The 19,248-nt window shown below is 39.7% G+C and overlaps 1 protein-coding gene across 1 annotated transcript in view; it reads right to left on the bottom strand.

Annotated features, from left to right (window-relative positions):
* Window positions 1-13,607: 13,607 nt before the first annotated feature.
* The window catches only part of SPATA5 (spermatogenesis associated 5), a 175,975-nt gene continuing 170,334 nt past the window's right edge, over window positions 13,608-19,248 (bottom strand). The window contains exon 16 of the mRNA XM_040610959.1: window positions 13,608-13,732. Within this exon, the coding sequence (XP_040466893.1) occupies window positions 13,724-13,732 (9 nt within the window). The 3' untranslated portion in view covers window positions 13,608-13,723. The remainder of the gene's footprint in view (window positions 13,733-19,248) is intronic.

Raw genomic sequence — 19,248 nt, 5'->3', positions numbered from 1 at the left:
AAACTTAGATGGCAGAATAGTATATTCTTTACACTTCCCTGGGAAACCAGGAAAATTATTTTCAATGCTGCCATTTAGCAGTTGTTTGGTCTGTCACAACACTGAGTAGATGGCAAAGTAGGGATAACCACGCAACAGTTACATACACATGCTAATTCAACAAACATCCTGCCTAGCTGTTGCAAACATGTCAGGAAATGCTTTACTGTTAAAAAAACCACCAAACTTTAAAAAGTCAAGTCTGTATATATACTCTTTGGTAGAGTTATTTTAAAGTATGTAATGAGTGCTACTGCCATTTAAATCTCAGGATACAAATTCATCTGAACATTAAGCACACTTGATTCAGAAGAACCAACAGGTTACTGGGTTCATGGACTTGTAGTCTACCCACAGGTATCTGTGTATTTCATGAGAGCCTAGAACAGAGCGAGGTTAGAATAGACTTCGGGAATGCCATTTCAGTATAAAGAGGCAATTCAATCAACTGTCATGAGCTGGGTGATTCCTTCCTATCCATCTCCCTGCTTCCTCTCTCCTAACAGACCCCCCTGCAAACAAAGCATTAGCCCATGCTAAGGCTGTGTTTAAAAAAGCAAACCAAGCAAAGGAACTAGGGGGCTTTAGCGGGACCACAGGGCTTTATACAAACACTACTAGAATAAACTCCTCTGTAAAGACCTCCAAGTTTCACATCACTTTGTCTCTGCAGGTTACCAAATATCAATAACAAGAAGAAAAAAACAAACCATAAAGAAGGATGGGAAGAAGTAGGAAGTTTTCACAGAATGCGGTTGTTTGCCATCCTTGAATTTAAACAAAACCAGACATGCAATATGTTACTCACACATGAAAAGAGGAGAGCCAAAAAGGGAAGGAGGGACTTCTCTCTTTTCCTCCCTCCTTGTTTCAAGGAAGCATCCCTGAAAGCACTCAGGCATCTGCTTCGGGTTCCCCTGACGTCAGTAAATATGACTGAAGCAAAGCACATGCTTTAATACATTCCAAAACACTTATCTGTTTCCAGTAATGAGAAGCTAAATGGAAACTATAAATCAATGAGCAGAACATGCTTAATCAACAAACAAGAAATTGTTTGACTTTAAGATGATGGTACTTACTGGTTCTGCAAAACTTTGGTCTCAGTAATACCCATTATGAGAATTAGAGACAGTTTCTAGTGCAGGATTTAATCAGTTAATTTCTGAATGCTAAAATACATGCGCTGGTAACAGAAAGGAGATGAGATTAATACCAGTCACGTTTCTTTGGTGCTTTATATCTTAAACACAGCATTAACATTAAATAGTTAAATTAGTTACAGCTAGGTTATTAAGTACAAAGCACCTATCAGAAGCAGTAGTATCCTGGGTTCCCAAAGTCCTGCGGAGTATGTATGTAACATAAAGATCTTCTACAAACTACCACGCTTAATTTCCACAGCCACCCAAATCCTCCGTTCCCAAGGTGTAAACCCTCTGCATTTCACATCTAAGCTTGTTAAATACTCGACACAGAAAGCCAGGGCCTTCCACCAAGAGCCAGAAGACAAGAGAAAGTAGGCAATGAAACAGTTAGTCACTAAGTGTTTCTACCTATGTTTTTTTTAAATATTGATGTCTCCAGTAAAAGGAGAATAGGAAAAAACATGAAGGTCTGGTACAAGTCTACTCAACCCTGCTGGATCATTTTGCTACGGCTGGTGGGCTGGAATGGTCAGCAGCTCAGGCAGGGTGCAGCTGGTGCTCTCGGAGAGGTTGGGAGAGGGGTACAAAATACGGGCTCTTCTGCTGGAGTGCAGGGGACATTACACACTGGGGACCCTGCTGGGGTTAAGCAACAGTTGCTCCGAACAGGAGTCAGCCATTTGACTATCCCTTTTCTAATGGACTGAACATAGGATCACAGGTCTTGGCTCTATCACAGATGTCATTTTTCAGCACCTAGCAAGCTCTGCTGTCACCCAGAATGGCTTGCCTTCCTGGGATCAGTGCCCATTCACATCCTAAACCTCACGGACCATTATTAGCTCCCTGGGACAGGCTCCAGTTCGTTAGATCCTGTATAGCAATGTCTGTGCATGTGTGTCTCCTTTATACGGGTTCTCATTTGTATTTAAAATCTTATCATCTGCCTACTGGAAAAAAACCAGGACCTGCAATCTACAGTGACTTTGAGGTTGTCACCATCTGCTGCAACTGTTTATTATTTAAGCACAGGATATTGCCTCTAATGTCTCTTCTGATAACGAGGCGCACAAGACTGACCCAAAGCTGAACAAGTGTTAATATATACTTGAAACAGGCACAGAGGAATGCAGCGGGGACGCATGGCTGGCATGTGCAAGCCTGATGTGCCCGTCTCCAGCAGCTCCAGGACACCCCCTTGCTGGGAGCTGGTCTCTGCACGTGGGTCCCTGCCACCCCGTTCTGCCCACAGGTAGCAGGAGGGTGACAGGTACCAACCAGTACCTGGCATAGCAGGGACTGGTCCCAGGGACTGCCATGGGAATTACCGTAGTGGGATCTAATTCCCCAGTAACAGGCAGGAGTGTGTTCTAAATTAGCAGTTTCTGGCTTTCATTAGGTTTATTCATCCTCGGGCAAAGTTATCTGTTGGCACAACTCCCCTGGGTATTATGCCAGCAAAGACTTTGGCCTAATAATTTCAGATTGATTTCCATAGCACCATCTTTTTGTGGCTTTGGGAAGACTGTTTGTACACCCTGCTATAGACCTTACAGAAGCAAATACCAAATCTGAAGGAAGATTTTGACTATGCAACTACTCCTTCAAGTAAAAAAAAAAAAAAAAAATAAAAAAAAGAGTAGCCTAGACCATGGGCAAAAAATCCAGATTGAAATATATTTAACAAATATGGAAAGTTAATGCTCTCCTGTAGATTGCTTTGTGAGTTATTCGCACCTCAATATTCTCCACGGTTGAAAGTGTATGAATGAGTTGGAAGACAAAGCGATCTAATCACAAGAGATCAGCAGTAATTTATCCTGTGGAAGATTTACATGCAGCAGCCATGTGTGTTTGTTTATGATCTCTACATCTGGTAATGAGTTTTTGACATGATGGAAAGCTGCAGTAGAATAATGCACTCTGTTCCTCACACTGGCTAATTAATGCTCTACTTAATCTGGAAAAAGGCATTTTAAAAATAAACATTAATTTTCAGCAGACGATACAGAATAGGTAACAAGTGAATCACATAGCATAGGCCTGAAAACTGGTGTAGCAACCTCAAAAGCATAAAAAAAGGTAATTTTTAACTCCTAGAGTACCACACGAGTGTGTGTACACGTAACGCCTCTCCAACACTGCATACCCTACATTGACGTTTCAACTTTTTTCTAAAAAAGAAGTGCAGGCAGGCATTTTCTCCTTGCAGCAGTTTTCCTGTTGCATGGCTTCAAGAGTGACAGGCCTTAGGATACCTGCAGAGACGATCAAAGCCTCAGCTGTAATCTCTAGGAATGACAGTAAAAACCAGTAAGAGATGGATGGCAGAGCTAAAATATTCCCCATCGTTCACACGCCGGGTGTGAAACTACGGTTTGCATTCACAAGTTACCTGCAGTAACACTGCTGGCCATCATCCTCGACCTCATTCTGACCATTAATAAAAGAAGCAGTAAATCACAATTTCCACAAGTGACGTTGACAGGAAAAGCAGCCGGTGCAAAGATGGTTAGGCATCGGATCCCCACCAAAAAAAAAAAAAAAAAAAAAGGCTGGGGAGATGGTGTTCAGCCTGTCCTCTGCCTGCAGGGCTGGCTGCTGGGGGGGAGCAGGGGGGGCTCCGTGTCCTCAGCTTCCACTAAAGTCATTCCATTGCTTTTAGTCACTTCACCAAGACCTTGTCTTCACAGGATGTTATGCTGGAACAGCTACTGCATTTACATTCACACCCTATCTCATTCCAGGATAACTTCCTCACATTGATGTGCCCTTAGAAGTACAAGAAAGAGCATTCGTCTGTGGCTGCATTTAGCCCTAGGCTGAAGTCTCACGAGGTAACAGAGATTTGGCTTTATCTTATAAACTGTGCTAATATATATCACCACCCTTTGGACTGAAACCAACTGCTTCTCTTTAATCTCCCAATGATTTCCCACAGAAAGCGTGTACTTTCTTTAGCCCACGAAAGAAGGCAAGGATGCTAGGAAAATCCGAGGGATTGCAGGGCACGGAAAGCCTGTATAAGCTGCATTCAAGAGCAGATTTCCCAGCCTCAGATACCAGGTGAGCTATGAAATGGCCCCTTTCAGCGATTAAGAAATTACCATGGTGGTGAAAAGAAAAACCGCTTAGGCTACAAGTACTGAGGAACACCACTGCAGAACCTTAATTCCCCAGCTGGAATTAAAGGTAAGTCAGGTAAAACAGATAAACGCAGAGCAAACAAAGGAGTAGAGACTGAAGCTTTTCATGTATACTGAAGTGACATCAAAATACGGTTTCTCCTGCCAAGCACAGCTCCCACCCTCCCACTCATACAGCCAGTATACCAAGCTTGTAACTCGGGAGGTTTTGCGTGCTCTTTAGCTGCAATAGAAATGCATTTTTGCAGTCCTCACAGCTCAGACCCCTAATTATAACCCACAGAGACCACCTGCAAGGTCCCCGTCTCCCTGGCTCAGATTTCCCGACACGAGCACTGAGGCCGAAGCAGAGAACCACGTGTCTGACGGGGATATTCTGGCGGACAGGACCTGTGAGGTACGACCAGGTAAGGTCAATAATGACAGGAATGGTGAGTTATCAAAATGGAACCAGCAATCCCCTAAAACCGCTTCAGTTTCAGGAAAAGAGGGTGCAGGCTGAAGTCTGCAGAGCAGCACCAGCCTCTGCTGCAGCACTAAGCCTAAGTGAGCCAACAGCATACCGTTTCTGAAAGGGACCCGTTTTCTCCACACTTCCATCAATGCTTTCCTGATACAGATTTTAATTACGTTTTTTGTCGGTGCCTGCAAGTCAGTGGGTTTCTAGGTCTGCAGAACATCTTTGTTGCACTTAGACTAACTCTTGCGTTTCCTTGGTTCAAAGAGAAAACAAGTTACGGCTTCAAACCGTGTAGGGCTGCAGTTTCAGTGCTGCAGAATCCCCACTTACCCGCTTCTTCTCTTTCCTCAATTCTCTATCTGATTTACAGTTTACTTAACAGACCATATGGGAAACATGTCGGGAAAGCATGCATCCGGGTTCATGTTCAGAATAAATACTTTTTATTAGTATTCCCATGACCTGCAGCAATAGACTAGATTAGTCACCCACAAATATGTATAATCATTCAATCATTTAAATATGTTTTCAAAACAGAATACATTTTAAGATATAGATCAACTAAATATTCCTCTAGAGCTTTCTAACACCTATTTCCTAAAACTTTACCATTTCCACCTGAGATAGAAAGCATTATCTTTCAAGTGTGGAGTCAATATAGATACAAGAACATAAACGCATGGGTCCATGTGAAAAGTGCAGCCTGCAGACTATTAGTGGTACCTGGTCTGCGCAGTTTTCTTAACAAAAGAACGATGAAGTGCAGCAGGAAAAGAGCTGAAAATGGATGCTGAAGTAAATTGCCATCTATCAAGACATGCAAAAACAAAATATTATTTTTTTTTTATTCTCTGCCTGTTTCAAAAAAAACCAAACTCCCTCTAATTCTAGGCTCATCCAAAAGCAGAATTGTAAACACTTTCTGCTGAGCAGAGAACAGAATATTTCCCAAGCAGAATATATCATTTAATCCAAACCTAAGTAAACACAAAGGGTCAAATTCAATCTCACCCATCACACTTAGCAGCATCATTGAAAGAAAATCTTGAAAAAGTCATATTGAATTGAAATACTAAAAGTCTTTTCAAGCTTAAACGTTCTGAACTCTACTTTTAATGTAAAAAATTAAGTCAATGACACAAACCGAAATAAATTGTCCAATTTAGTGTTTCTGAATCATTTTTTACCAGAAAAAAAGTCTAGAGAAAATATTATAAAAGTAAAATAACGACTGCATTTTTTTCCTACTCCATCATATTCAGGAGGGTTTTGTTTTTGGTTTTTTGTTTGTTTTTGCTTTCTTTTCATTTTGTCATCAACCTCTGAGTTGAAGAAAAACCTGATGTGTCCCTTTTGCTTCAGGAAATGGTTCTGATAGTCTTTTAAGCGTTGTTGCACATGCAGTTTCCAGGAGTGAAGAATGCTTCTCTGCCACCTTCCCTCCCTACACTGTCCACTCTGCAGAAGCTAGCAAGCTCATCTACTGCAGGATATTTCCAGAACATCTCATCAGTCAAACTGACTGATTGCATCGTGTTACAAGACTTAACCGGAACGTATAGAGATCTTCCTTTTGTTAAAGCCATACCCAAAAGATGAAAAAAATGCAGATTTCACTAATTAACTTGGCTTTTTATAGCTCTTTTCTTTTTAATGAACTGTATGAAATGGAGGTTGGGTGTTATTTCTACAGGCAAATGTTGGAATACTGTTGTAACCCTCTAAAAAGGAAAGGGGTTTTGTTTTTCTTCTTTTTAAGAAATGCTTTTCCCATATGTTTCAGAGATGGTGTGCAAAGTACTGTAAAGTCTTTCCATCTCACTGCAATGTTGCAGTTCAGCAAAACGCTCCAGCAAACTCTCTGCTGTAAGCACCTGAGTAAGTGTCTTCCTTGTCAGCATAAAGGATCCTGAAGGAGGAGGGACTTGCCCTCATTTTTGAAGTGAAGCGCATGGGGAACAGCTTTCCTGAGCTGAGTCCTTACAGGCGCACACAAGCCCGTGGTATCGACCGAGCTGCACAGAAAGTCAAGCGTTCCTGGAACAGTCAGCGATCAATCTCTGCCGGCTGGCTGCCTCCCTTCCCAGCTCCATCTAAACTTGGAAAACGCAGTATCTGGAAAATTATTTAAAACTGCAAATTTCCTTTCAATGGGTTTTCTTGTTGTTCTGCTTGTTTGGGGGGCAAAAGGCTGGAGCGGGAAGAGTCATTACATGGTGAAAAGCAAAAAAACACATTTCATTTGTGATTACTTCTATTAATATGTATCATTTTACATACATAGAACATCTACATATGGAACCTATTATTATTGAGGAAATGTTTTTTTAATGAGGAAGACTGAACAATACTTAAGAGAGAAAATGTTCAAACCAATGTTAATTTGCAGCAGAAGTAATAAAATATTTTAATAAAAACCAGTAAAAAGACTGGCCTTTGTATCCAGGATCAGCCTGGTCCTACGTTTACACCTTGAGAATACGATTTGACTTGTATGGCTTTTCCAAGCTTTGCAAACCGCTGAAGCTGAAATTTAAACTGACTCTTTCAAGGACTTTTAAGAGGAAGATCAGCTTCAGCTCTACAGAGAAACAGAGATAGCTCATTATATTTCTGTTTTCCAGATCCATGGAAGCATTTTTATTCCTTCCACCTTTTTTACAGAGTCTGTGCCTGCCCTCCCTTCCTTCCTAGCCCCTAAACCCATCCAAAAATAAGTATAAAAAATAAAAGGGGGGGCCCAGGGATTTAGGTAATACAATCACTTCTGTATAAATATAGCTAATTATATTCTCAATTACTGAGTTGCGTTTCCTCTCCCTGCATGCTGGGCTTAATTAAGTTTTCCTTAAACGTTGCATATGAATGAAGAAGGAACAACCAACAAAAAACCCTCACTATTTTCCAATGAAAAAAATCTGGTGCTAAAAAGTCCTGGCAGCCTAAACATTAGTCCAATCAAACTGCTGGATTTCAAATGGTAAAAATAAAGTGACTAAATGCTCTCTGTTTTAAAAACAAGATACTTTCCTACACTGAACAGTCTTTATTGAAAGAGACACTTTCTTTCAGGAATCATCTCAAAACCAAGAATGAATTATTAGTATCAAATAGAAACCTCAAAATAGACTCTCTCTGTTATCATAATGCAAATATTAATGTGTGTTTGCTATTCTTGCCAAACGTTATCAGTGTTGTTCCAACTTGCAGGGAACAACCTGTTCTATGCGGATCCTGACTGGGCTAGGACTGGACTAGGTTTATCATTTTAACACCAGTAATGTTGTTTTGTTCACCTTGAGAAACCACAGCACGAGCAATGATCGCAAGAGGATGCTGCATGGGTCTCTGCACTGGTTCTTTAGGAAAAGCCTTCGGAGCCCCGGGACTGTAGGATCAGTAGAGCAGCTTCTGTGGTCCAGGGAGCTGTCACTGGCCATGGCTCTTGCCACCTATGTTAACTTACCCTGTTTATTTACACTTGTCAAGCCAGCTGTTTGAAGCGCTTTTTTTTTTTAATAGACTGAACTACTTCTGCTGTATTTTTTTTTTTTTGTGTGTGTGTGTGTGTAATTTCGAAACATTCTAAGCTTCCTTGCTGTGTTTTCCCTGTCCTTCTTTCAATGGTATGGTATTGGAATGGCAGCAAAACCAGCACCAGCCATTCTATAGTGGCTTGATGCAACTTACTGGTAACACCCCACAGGAGCCAGGTTACTGAAACAAATGCATGGCTGTTTGTAATAACGCCCCAGAGGTATTTCAAATGTAGTTCCTGATTCTGCATCTGCACACTGCAAAACCAGTCCTACTTGGTATATGGCAAGAAATAAGGCAAATTATCATTTGTGCTGTTACCTAGGTGGCACATAGATACTACCAAATGCAACCCTGAATGCCTTCCATGTCTTATGTAACAACAGATTTCAAATTGTTGGGTTTACTTGTTACCAAATACGATGTGTCAAATGATTTATCAAATTCGCAGGAAAGAAGAAACCAGTAAGACAGTCCAACCTATCTCCCAGCAAGTCCAGGACTGTTTCCAATGAAATGTAGACTGGCAGAAGAGAGATTTATTACCACAGTTTCTTAATGCTATGTTTTATAATTTAGCAAGCCTTCCTATCGTGTTCCACATAGTACTTTTACCAAGCACAATAGGCTCAGCTGGATTTCCATCGCCTGCCTGACTCAGTGGGTCACTCGTTGCTGGTACACCTTTGATGCTGCATCTTAGTAGCCGATTTCTACAGATGGAGCTATTTTTGAAAGAACTTATTGCACAGCAATCATCTCATGGGGGCAAGTTAAAAAAATAATAAAATAGTTTGCTGCTTCAAAAAGATAAGAGTGCCAGGCTTGTTTTTAAAAGTCAGGCTGTTCCTTACCATGCCTACGGTAGCATTGAGGCCACGCTGAGCTATACTTAATTTCAAAATGCAGATTAAAAGGATTCATATGGCCACCGTTCCTCATAAACACATACAGCCATGTCTCATACTAGACACATGTAAAAATCAATACTGAAAGACATGGCAATGTTTACAGTGGCTTAGCTTGGGAGAAACTGAAACCGAGAACATGCCTTCTTTTTGATGCCATTAAAATACAAGGGGTTTTCTAGGTCATGGAAAAATCACTTTGCTATATCAAAATCTAATCGCACAAACCAGCATTAGGTAGTTCATGCATCAGTCAGTTTGCCAGAAATGAACTGTTAGGAAATTACAGGCTTGTAAGTGACAGTAATAGAATATGGCTGAAAAAATACATCATACCTTGAAAATTAAAAAATAAAGAAAACCCATACATCTTCTGATATTTCTGCTAATTAATAATATATATTAAAGTAGAAGACATTTTAATTTTTAGGAATTAAAGAAATAATCCTTGGATTTAGCAAGCTGAGACGTGTTTAAGTACATTAAATAATTCCATTTGTTGCAGGGAATTTTTTACACACATGAAAATCTTTGAAATGCTGTAGGGTAACAGTCTAAACTTTGACTAGGCTAGAAACGAGAAAGTATTAATAGTCTGGGTTTGGTTGAAGTGATAAAAGCGATGAAATTCAGCTGAAAGTTTACATTCAGATTTCAGACTCTCTCAGACTTTGAAGCTGTCCGACCAATTTCTAATTAGCTGTTAAGAAACAAATATCTTCCTTAGTGCAACACATATATGAAAGTAATGAAAAATATGTTCATGGTAGATAACAGTTGATTCAGACTCATAAGCACACACTGCAGACTATTTTTCAGTTCCTTGGTAAAGGACACATTGATTAGCACTGTGGTATCCTTACACTCTCACGACAAAGAAAACGTGAACAGTAACACACTTTCATAGATCGAACGCTAAGTCTTTAAAGAGCTAACGAGAGATCTTTTTTGTTCATGTTCATGATTAATTCCTACTTCTGTAGGTTTCACACACAAATTAGAGAGCTCAGAACAGAAACTTTATAAGTAATTTATGCAATTCATTGCACATGCAGAATTGAAGGAAGCCGACTGCTGCAATACACATATAGTCAACTGGAACCCAGATAATGAAAACATTTTTGGTTTAATTAACTACAAAATCCAGTACATCTCCAGGACTACCTGGTTTTAAAATACCATGCCTGGCTGGATGATTCATTTGCAGCTTTTGCTGCTTCATCTTTAACACCAAATCCATTGTATGAGCTAGGGGATGTTCACTTCAGAGGGAGAGCTAGTATACTCGCTTTCAACACCGTGCATAACTAAGTGCTAAAGGTAACTTGAACTTTTATAGTACAACGTATATTGTACATATCACCCAGCTATGAATTTATGAAAATCCTAAATACTAGAGAAATAATTAAATATATGGTAAAAGCTCCTGTGTGGCTTCATAAGTAAGAAAGGACACACAAATATATTTACACCCATTTGTAAATAAAGGGTAACAGAAGTAGGACACAAAACCCAAATGAACACCCTGTTACTAGATAAGCAGGTCAACTGAATGCAGTGATAATACTACCTGAGTGATAATATTACTAATTAATTTTTTAAAAGTCTCTAACAAAAGTTGATATTTTTCAATCACATGACAGATACTTTTTGGCTGTATTTATACATCATCCTCAGTAAACCGGCTGAACTGCAAAGACAGAATGCTATCTAAGAACAATGAAAGAAAAATACTTCTGCTCAGGACTGACATTTATCAATATAAAATAGCCATTTTTGCCATTGTTTGAAGTAAGGGAAGTAATTAAAGTACGCAAAAACACTGTGACACCACCGCCCTATTTCCTGCACGTTAGTAACAAAATGCCTCCTGCCCGCTCCATACATGCTCTTCATTAACTCTCCACAATAAACATCATACTTCCATATCACACATTTGAAAGCACTCCTAAACTGGGAAGCAGGGCAGCCGCAGTGCTTTATGCAAAAACAGCCAAGTCCAGTCAGGAAACAGATTAATTTGGAAGTCTTAATTAATGACTGAACATTTATACAGCCAAGATTTATGAGTTACAAGGAAGTAAGTCCAAAACATAACACTCCCTCCTGCATGCAAGCTCTCTTTTTAATGGTAAACAATTAGCCTAGGGTAAGATACTGTCTAAATTCTCAAGTTCACTTTCTTCCTCCGACTTTCAAGCACTGATAATAGACAAATGAATTTCATGCTTTTTTCTTCCCTTTTTCCTGCTCTTCCATAGATAATTGTTATTAATAAACAAGGGCTAATGAAGACAGAATGTAGATTATTTTTAATAAACCAATGAGTTTCAAAAGATTTTTTTTTTTCAGCACGCAAGTGCAAAAACAATATACAAGAAGAGAGAAGGAAAGAATAGAATACTTTCTGGATGGACAAGTTTATAGAACTTGTTTTCTATATACGCTTGCAGGAAATCATAAACAAGAAAAGGAAGGTCTTCATATATATATGTGTGTATAGATACATATATATACACAGACTTACTAAAAATAGATATAATCACATGCAAAAAACTCTTAAAATTAACAAAAAACCCAGGTTTTTCTTCCTTGAGTTTACTTCACTGAATTCACAAATACTTTTGCAAAGTTAGTAACAACAAATGTTAGAAATTAAAAGAGTAAATTTTCAGCTTTTAACATTTCAACTGTATTCCACTTCTGAAGAAAACTGACATCTTATTATGATGAGCGCTTAATGTTTGAATTAAAACAAGACTGCCAACTCTTCTTTGGAAGTCCTCAGGCCTTAAACTAGAAAAGTCAAAATCAAGAGAAGTTTTGTTCTCTCTTGTTTATACTAAATTACTGAACACATTTTCTTGCCTGCAAATTTTGTTTCGCTAACAAAGGAGCGCGGTTTGTTTCTCCCTCCGGTTTATACGACTTGTAAATACACAAAAATGACCACAGAATGGCAACATCCCATAAAACGGTAACACGTCTGATTACAGGAGTCTACAATGAGCCCGCGTCCCTACAGCCACGCTGTACCCCTCCCTGGCAAGGGAGCTCCCCCGACCACCCCTCCCTAAGTACACAGCCACTACTGCAGCTTGCAGAGGTAACCAGAAATGCAAGTGGCATGTGGCTTTTGGCTTCGGGGTTGGGCTTTTTTTGCTTGCTTGGGGCGGCGTGGCAGCGCTGAACACCCAAGCCCCTTATCATTGCCTGTCATGAGAAGAATCCCCAACAACGTGTCCTCCTGGCTTCTTCTCTTCGGTTCTTCATTCTTAGCTGAATGACAAAAACCACGCCGTGCAAAGGGAAGTGGCTGCCAAAGAGAGATCGAGCGGAAAATTTTTTTCCTGACACAGATTCACAAATACTTGGAAAAATCCCACGGCAGATGCCCACTGAGTCTAACTTATGAGGCGGGTACATTCTCCCCACCTCCCCCTCCTTCTTCATCAGTTTCTCATCAAATGGGCACAGTTCCGGAAAAAGACAAAGTTGGTTTATCCCAGTAAAAAGCACAGTAAGACCAAAATATACAAGAGAAAACAGAAGACAGATTGTTGCTCTCCCCCTCCTTTTCCTCCAATGGTGCGTTTCACTGTGCAATGTTAAGTAGAATAGTATAGTATTTTACCACAAATTTGCTTTGTTTGCTCAGAAATGAAGTATCAAACACCACAAAGCCAATCTCTGTAAAATGCCAATCACTCTGAAATCATAACGCACCCCCCCTGCTTCCCTAAATAAAAAATAACTCATCAAACAAACAAAATCCAAAGCAGCTCTTTTAAACCGGGCAAAATGCTCTTGGTTCCCCTCCGCTGACAATGGGGATGTCAAGACCAATTAGCAATTACAGTCATCTTGGCTTTTGCTTCCACTGCAAGTGGTCAACCCAGATCTGATGGCTCGCTTCTACACACGCAATGCCATGGACATATTACAGGAGACCAAGACCTGAAAGGGGTTTTTTTACTACCCGACTACCCTTGACATTTTCATTACTTAAAGACAGGAAATAAGATGGTTAAGCTGAGAATAGGTGAAAGTTTGAAAAGTTTAATTAAAAAGCAAAACAGTCCACGGAATTGCTGCTAACATTGCTAATAATTTGGGTTGTTATTGTACTGTTTCCATCTGCCAATAACCATTTAATCCTTTTGCCAAAGGCAATCTAAAGCTTTTTGTATTTCTATATATATTTAAGGGAAACCATAAAAGATAACTTGGAAATAACAACTTCCAGTTCCTGATGTACAAAAATCTGAGCTGCAGTAATGCGTGCACAGCTTTTCAGTCGTGCTGAGAAATGTTACTTGACAGCTTCTACTCCAGGCAACGATTTGAATGCTAAGACCAAAGTATTGTGCCAATACAAAATCTTTGTTAGGATTCAAGTACAAAACAAAGCCAGTTACAGATAGCTCCCCTTAAAGTGCCTTCTTCAATGGGATTGCAGCTCTCCTTCTCATGAGCAGCCAGCGTTCAGGCACGCTGTGAAAACAGAAGTTACATGGCAAGAATGAAAATTTCCCTGTTTGACAACACAGGTTTGGCTGCAAATACTTGAAAGCTTCCCTGTTCGCACATTCGGCATCAGTGACTACCTTAATTACTAGCAACTTCTCAAACCTTTTCAGAATTACTGCTGAGCAGCTTAATCTCACCAAAAAGCCTTCAACTCCAACAACTTTATTGCTAAAGTTTGTGGATAAAAAAAGAAGGGAGAACAAAAGCTGGTATTTCAACTATTCTTTCCCCCAAAAAATCTCACTTAGACAAATAAAATTATATATAACCAAAACCTCTTTGAAAGGAATACAGCAGAGTGCATTTTCAAACTCAAATAACTTCATGGGATAGCGACAAGTGCGTAAGCTTGTGGCTCATGCACATTTTTAGGGATGGAAAGTATTAAGGCATATCACAATTAAAATGTAAAGGAAAAAAACCCGCAAAAAACCCTCTCCAAATACTGTATCAATGAGGATCATTCCACCTAAAATAAACTCAACATTTACTTTACACAAATGAAATATTATTTCTATTATAGCAGAACACAATGGAAGCAGAATAGTTGGTGCATGTTCTATACAAACGTAGGTTTAATAATGACAGCTTTTAAGTTTGAAATTTAATATATTGTCTAAGATATTCACAGTCTAACGGCACACTTACTGATTTTATTAGATGTTCTTTTGTTATTCATTATCAGGTTCCAAATTTTCATAACAGAAACAATTACTTCACTGACGACTGCAAAAGGCAAACATCCTATTTTATATATACACAAAGATACCAATAGATGTTCAAATACTTTAATTCATACACACACCCCTCTCCAATCTTTGCAGTTCAGTGAAGTGTAAACAGTTAGTGTTGTCATTAAAATACACGCTCTTCATTCACAGCAACAATGCTCGGGGAGATTAATAAGCTTTTATACCTGCGCTCTATTATTCCTCTGCCATTCATTAACATTTCTTCCACCTTGACAGCAATTTAACTGGCACAGTACCAGAAATACAAGTAGGTCAGCACAAGGTGTTCCTCTGTATGGTTTCATCTGGTATAAACATCCTATTTGAGTTAGCCTTCAGGTACTACATTTAAATATTCCTAGTGCCAATTAAGATAAAAATCAGAACTATTTTGGATATCATTGTCCAAGTGCTACCCTTATTTTTGGAGGACTGGTTCTGTTAAGGATGGAAAATAAATTTTACTGCAGAAGTGGGCAGCCCTCTGCAGCTCTCCTGGCCAAGCTGATGCCTGAGATTATGCCTCAGTGCTACCTCCATGTGAAACTCTTGAAATTCTCAGCATATGCAAGCGGAAAATGTATATACACGAAAAGGTAAATTGAACACTGAGGTTTGAGAGTCAGACGTCATATACTATTAAAAGTAATCATAACAGGCACTTAAGCCAGTCAGACACATGCTAATCTTAATTGCATGAGAAATGCCAACGGATGTGTACGAATATTTACTTCTTTTCCTGTTCATGAAAGAAGTGGATACAAATCAGCAGTCTCGCAGAAAGTGAAACAAAAAAAGCCTTTGGACTTAACTTTTGCTAATGTACCTAAGAAATATGCAGTATTTACAGCAACTTGTATACGTTGAAGTTAGTGTATAAAAGTCATGGACTGGGAATTAATTCTTTATGAAGTGTAATGACTTTTTGGTGGCTTTCTCTAATTTGTATGCCTTGTCTTTAGGACTAGAGTTGAGTCAAACTCAAAGCCGCAAGCTCACTTCTAATTGCATACCCTGTGACACGCCATAACTTATAAGATCAAGTGCCAGCACTACAGGTTTAAATCAGAAAAATAGGTCAGTGTGAGGAGTAAGTGCTTAATTTTTTTTCTTTTCCTTTTTTTTTTTTAACATAAAAGCAAATTGTGCCACTCTGAACTGATATAGGCATTTGCATTATGTAAATGAAAATACTTCAAAAGGCAGAAAAAACAACATTTAAATTCCTTTCTGATCACTGCAAATGCAGGTTTTACTTTGAGCATTACAGATCTCCGTTTGTGATCATTTGTATACTGAAAGTGTGTGCTTTAAGACATTGGAGAATAATCCCTGCTGTCTCACTTAAAAAAAAAAAAAAAAAAAAAGAATGAATTAAATTAAAAGTTGCTAGAAATAACTCACAGGCAAAAAATAAAACTAAAAGAAAACAATAGCAGTAGCCTAAAAAGACATATTTTTTCCTTCAGGAATGAATTCCCATCTGCTTTTAAAGAGCAACATGTTTTTCCATTGCTGGGAATTACAGCCAAAACCAGGACAACAAAGCAGCAAAGCCACAGGCAAGAGCAGAAGGCAAGTGAAGCTGGCTGACGGAGTATCAGTCTAGGTCCCTCTTTCACAAGCCTGTGTTTCGGTGACAGCTCAACAGTCCCCTGCTGTGTTGGCAACACACTCCCCTCTGCCACCCTCGACAAAGCAGAGCTCCTGGTAACTCCGCCACATGCAAGGTGGTGTGGAAAAGGGAAGGCAAGGGCAGGGGAGGGAGGCAAACAGCACAGTCAGTGCTGCCGGTAAACACGGGCATCTCCCACGCCTCAGCTGGTTTGGTGGAACTAGAGCTGTTTTATACAAGCCCATCAGAAGCCAGCAGCCCTGTCGGCAGAGGATTGCTTACCCCTAGCACAAGTGATGCTCCTGTCACAGGTTCTTTCTCCTACCAGGCATGCAACGAGAAACAACCCCTCAAAGGCACAGGAAGGGCAAAAACAAACACATGAGCTCATTTACAGAACCTGGGCAGACAATACCATTAAAATAGCTAATGAAGACATAGAAAGGAAGAAAAAAACACAACACTGAAATTAGCAGTAGGATTCCAGCACCCTAACTGTTTCTGCATTTAAAGAATCCAAATGTTCAGCTCTTTGGGCTGTGTGCAGGAAGAAAATCTCAAACTTGAGCAGCAGGCTAAATTTCATAACTCAGTGCTGTTCGGTGCTCCCTTGGGGGCTCATTCAAATTCCCTCTGGCATTTTCCCCAAGTTCCTCTGAGGATCACTGTTCTTTGAGTTACTTAGGAAGCAGTTTCAACTGTATCCTCCTGAGCTGTTAATGGGTCTGACCTTTTTGGAGACCCTGATGTCCCCTCAGCCAGATGCATTATATCTCCTCTGCTTGATTAAACTATTAGCAAATCATTATCTCACTGAAGGATAAAATGTTCTTTCCCAGATAAGCTAGCCATGCATAGATTTCAGTGGAAACACTCTCCTGTATACCAAAGATTTTTTTTTTTTTGCATAAACATGCTAATTGCCTGCCATATTTTATATACTCATAGGGTAAATGCATACAGTACTTTATCAGGTCTCAGCTGAGACAAGACATGATGAAAATCAGCCTGCTTAGGCAACAAGGCCACCACCCCATTTCTGAAAAATGCACGAGAGGAACTGGATCTTTCTAAACTGAGTAGAAAAAGGAGATTGGGCAGAGGCAGTGCAATGCCACACTCTTTCAGTTCAGCATCACCATGTCAGTGAGTGATTACCCAGACACTCGCGCTGCCCTTGTACCCGATCTGCCCAAGCACATTCTGCACGTACGAGGTTCTTGTGAGACCAGCAGTAAGCAAAATCCCATGGGAAGTCCTCTGTAGTTAGTTATTTCCTTTCCGGTGATTCATCCCGTTTATCCCAAACATTGACTTTCGGAAAACATTCTGGATGCCAGGTATTTCCTCACCTTCCAGCCACCTGTGCCAAACACATCCTTAGCACTGATAAACGTGTGTAGGAAGGTGGTGATCCCATATTACCCATACTGGATGAAGGCTGAGTCTCTTTTCCTCACCCACCCACACAAAAATGTTCACTTTTCAATGAGTGATATAAATTAATGGATCCTATGCATCATTCCAAGGGAAACTTCAGAGGTTCATCTGAGGCCCTAATCTTGCTGCATTTCAATTCGATGGCGTTCCTCACTTTGAAAACTGCATTTCACTGTAATCCCGTATCCTGGCGTGAAGCTAAGCAGAACTCCTTCAGAAGAAAAGGCCACCCAGCAGAGTCAGGCCAGAGTAATTCAGCCACAGATGCTTTAACTACCAAAGTGTATTTTCAAATCACATATTTCTGATGAGACACATGCTTGGTTTTTTTTGGTTTTTTTTGTTTTGGTTTGGGTTTTTTTTTTTTTGTGTGGTATCTTAGAAGTTCAAAATCTGAGGGCCAAGTCCCAAGGCATGATGCGCTGAGCGTCTTCCAACACCTGTTGAATTCAGTGAGAATTAAACATACTCTGCCTCTAACATAACTAAGCACAAAAAGAACAAACGTGGTCACATTTAAAAATCAAATCCATGAGCTTCAGCCAGGACATGATTTGAAGTGTCTGCTGGGTTGGTTTGTTTTTTTCCCCATACAGAAACTTCACTCTTTTTTTGATACCTTCAACTCCCAAAAGCCCGTGTCTCATTTTAGACTATTATACAGGATTGGATCCATTGCCTTTTAAAAATGTTAAGCAGAAAGTCTTTTCCTGTAACTTTGGAAGGTATTTTCCTTCATGGAAAACTAGGTGTAAAGAAGACAGTACATCCTAATTTGTCAGTTGTCCTTTTTTCCTCTATATCTAAGCCCTCTCCCAACGTTACTGTAGATGCTCACCAGTGAAAAGCCAAATTTTTCCCAACCTCTTAAAAAACTGTTTACCCTCCTGTGCACCTACAATGGAATGCATCCTCACTTCTTCTGTAGCTGGTAACTTCCTCTATAAGAGGGGAAAATGAGGAGGTTTTGGTTGTTTGGGGTGTTTTATTATTAAAGTATATAGTTTAAATACGTCACTATCTGGTAAACAGGAACATGCATGTTTTGGAATACGTATTTTAAGAGTCAAAGACTTTAGCTGATTTGAGCTAGTGTGCTGCTGCAAAGATACTTTTTGGCATCAAATACACTGTCATTTGAGCCAGAGCAAACCTTCATTGGCTTGTTTTTTTTTCCCTTCATTCTCTGTGTTCCCATTGAGAGTTATTGCAAAGTGAGAAAGATATTTTTTACATTAACTATTTACTTCAGCTAAGAACCAGTGAAAGATTTACAGGTTCCCAGATTCCCGCTTTACTATTGTGTCCTGTAAACATGGAAACTGAGAATACTATAGAAACAATGCCAGTCTTCACTTTCGCCATGACCTGCTTTCCAATTTAAAAGCAGTCATTCCCATTAGCTTACTTTTATAAGCACACTTGCCTTAAGAATATTGTCATCATATCCTGAATGTTTAATTTTTTATTACTTCTAACCAACTTCAAACTCAAAACAACTCAACACTTGGTTTCAGTTTCTGTCTAAAACCTCTCTCTCTGTGCTACTGCCTTCTAAACTGTAACAAAAGCGTAATCTGACTGGGGCTCAGGCAATAAGAGAAGCTCTCTCACTCTACTAGGTTCTTCCTTTTTATCACCTACTTTCTGGCACAAAATATTTCTACAGTGGAGAAACACTGTCTTCTTCACTT

The sequence above is a fragment of the Falco naumanni genome, chromosome 1 (genome assembly GCF_017639655.2).
Source record: "Falco naumanni isolate bFalNau1 chromosome 1, bFalNau1.pat, whole genome shotgun sequence".
Classification (NCBI taxonomy): Eukaryota; Metazoa; Chordata; class Aves; order Falconiformes; family Falconidae; genus Falco; species Falco naumanni.
The sequence above is the reverse complement of the archived record's forward strand: the minus strand, read 5'-3'. Positions and strand labels throughout refer to the sequence as shown.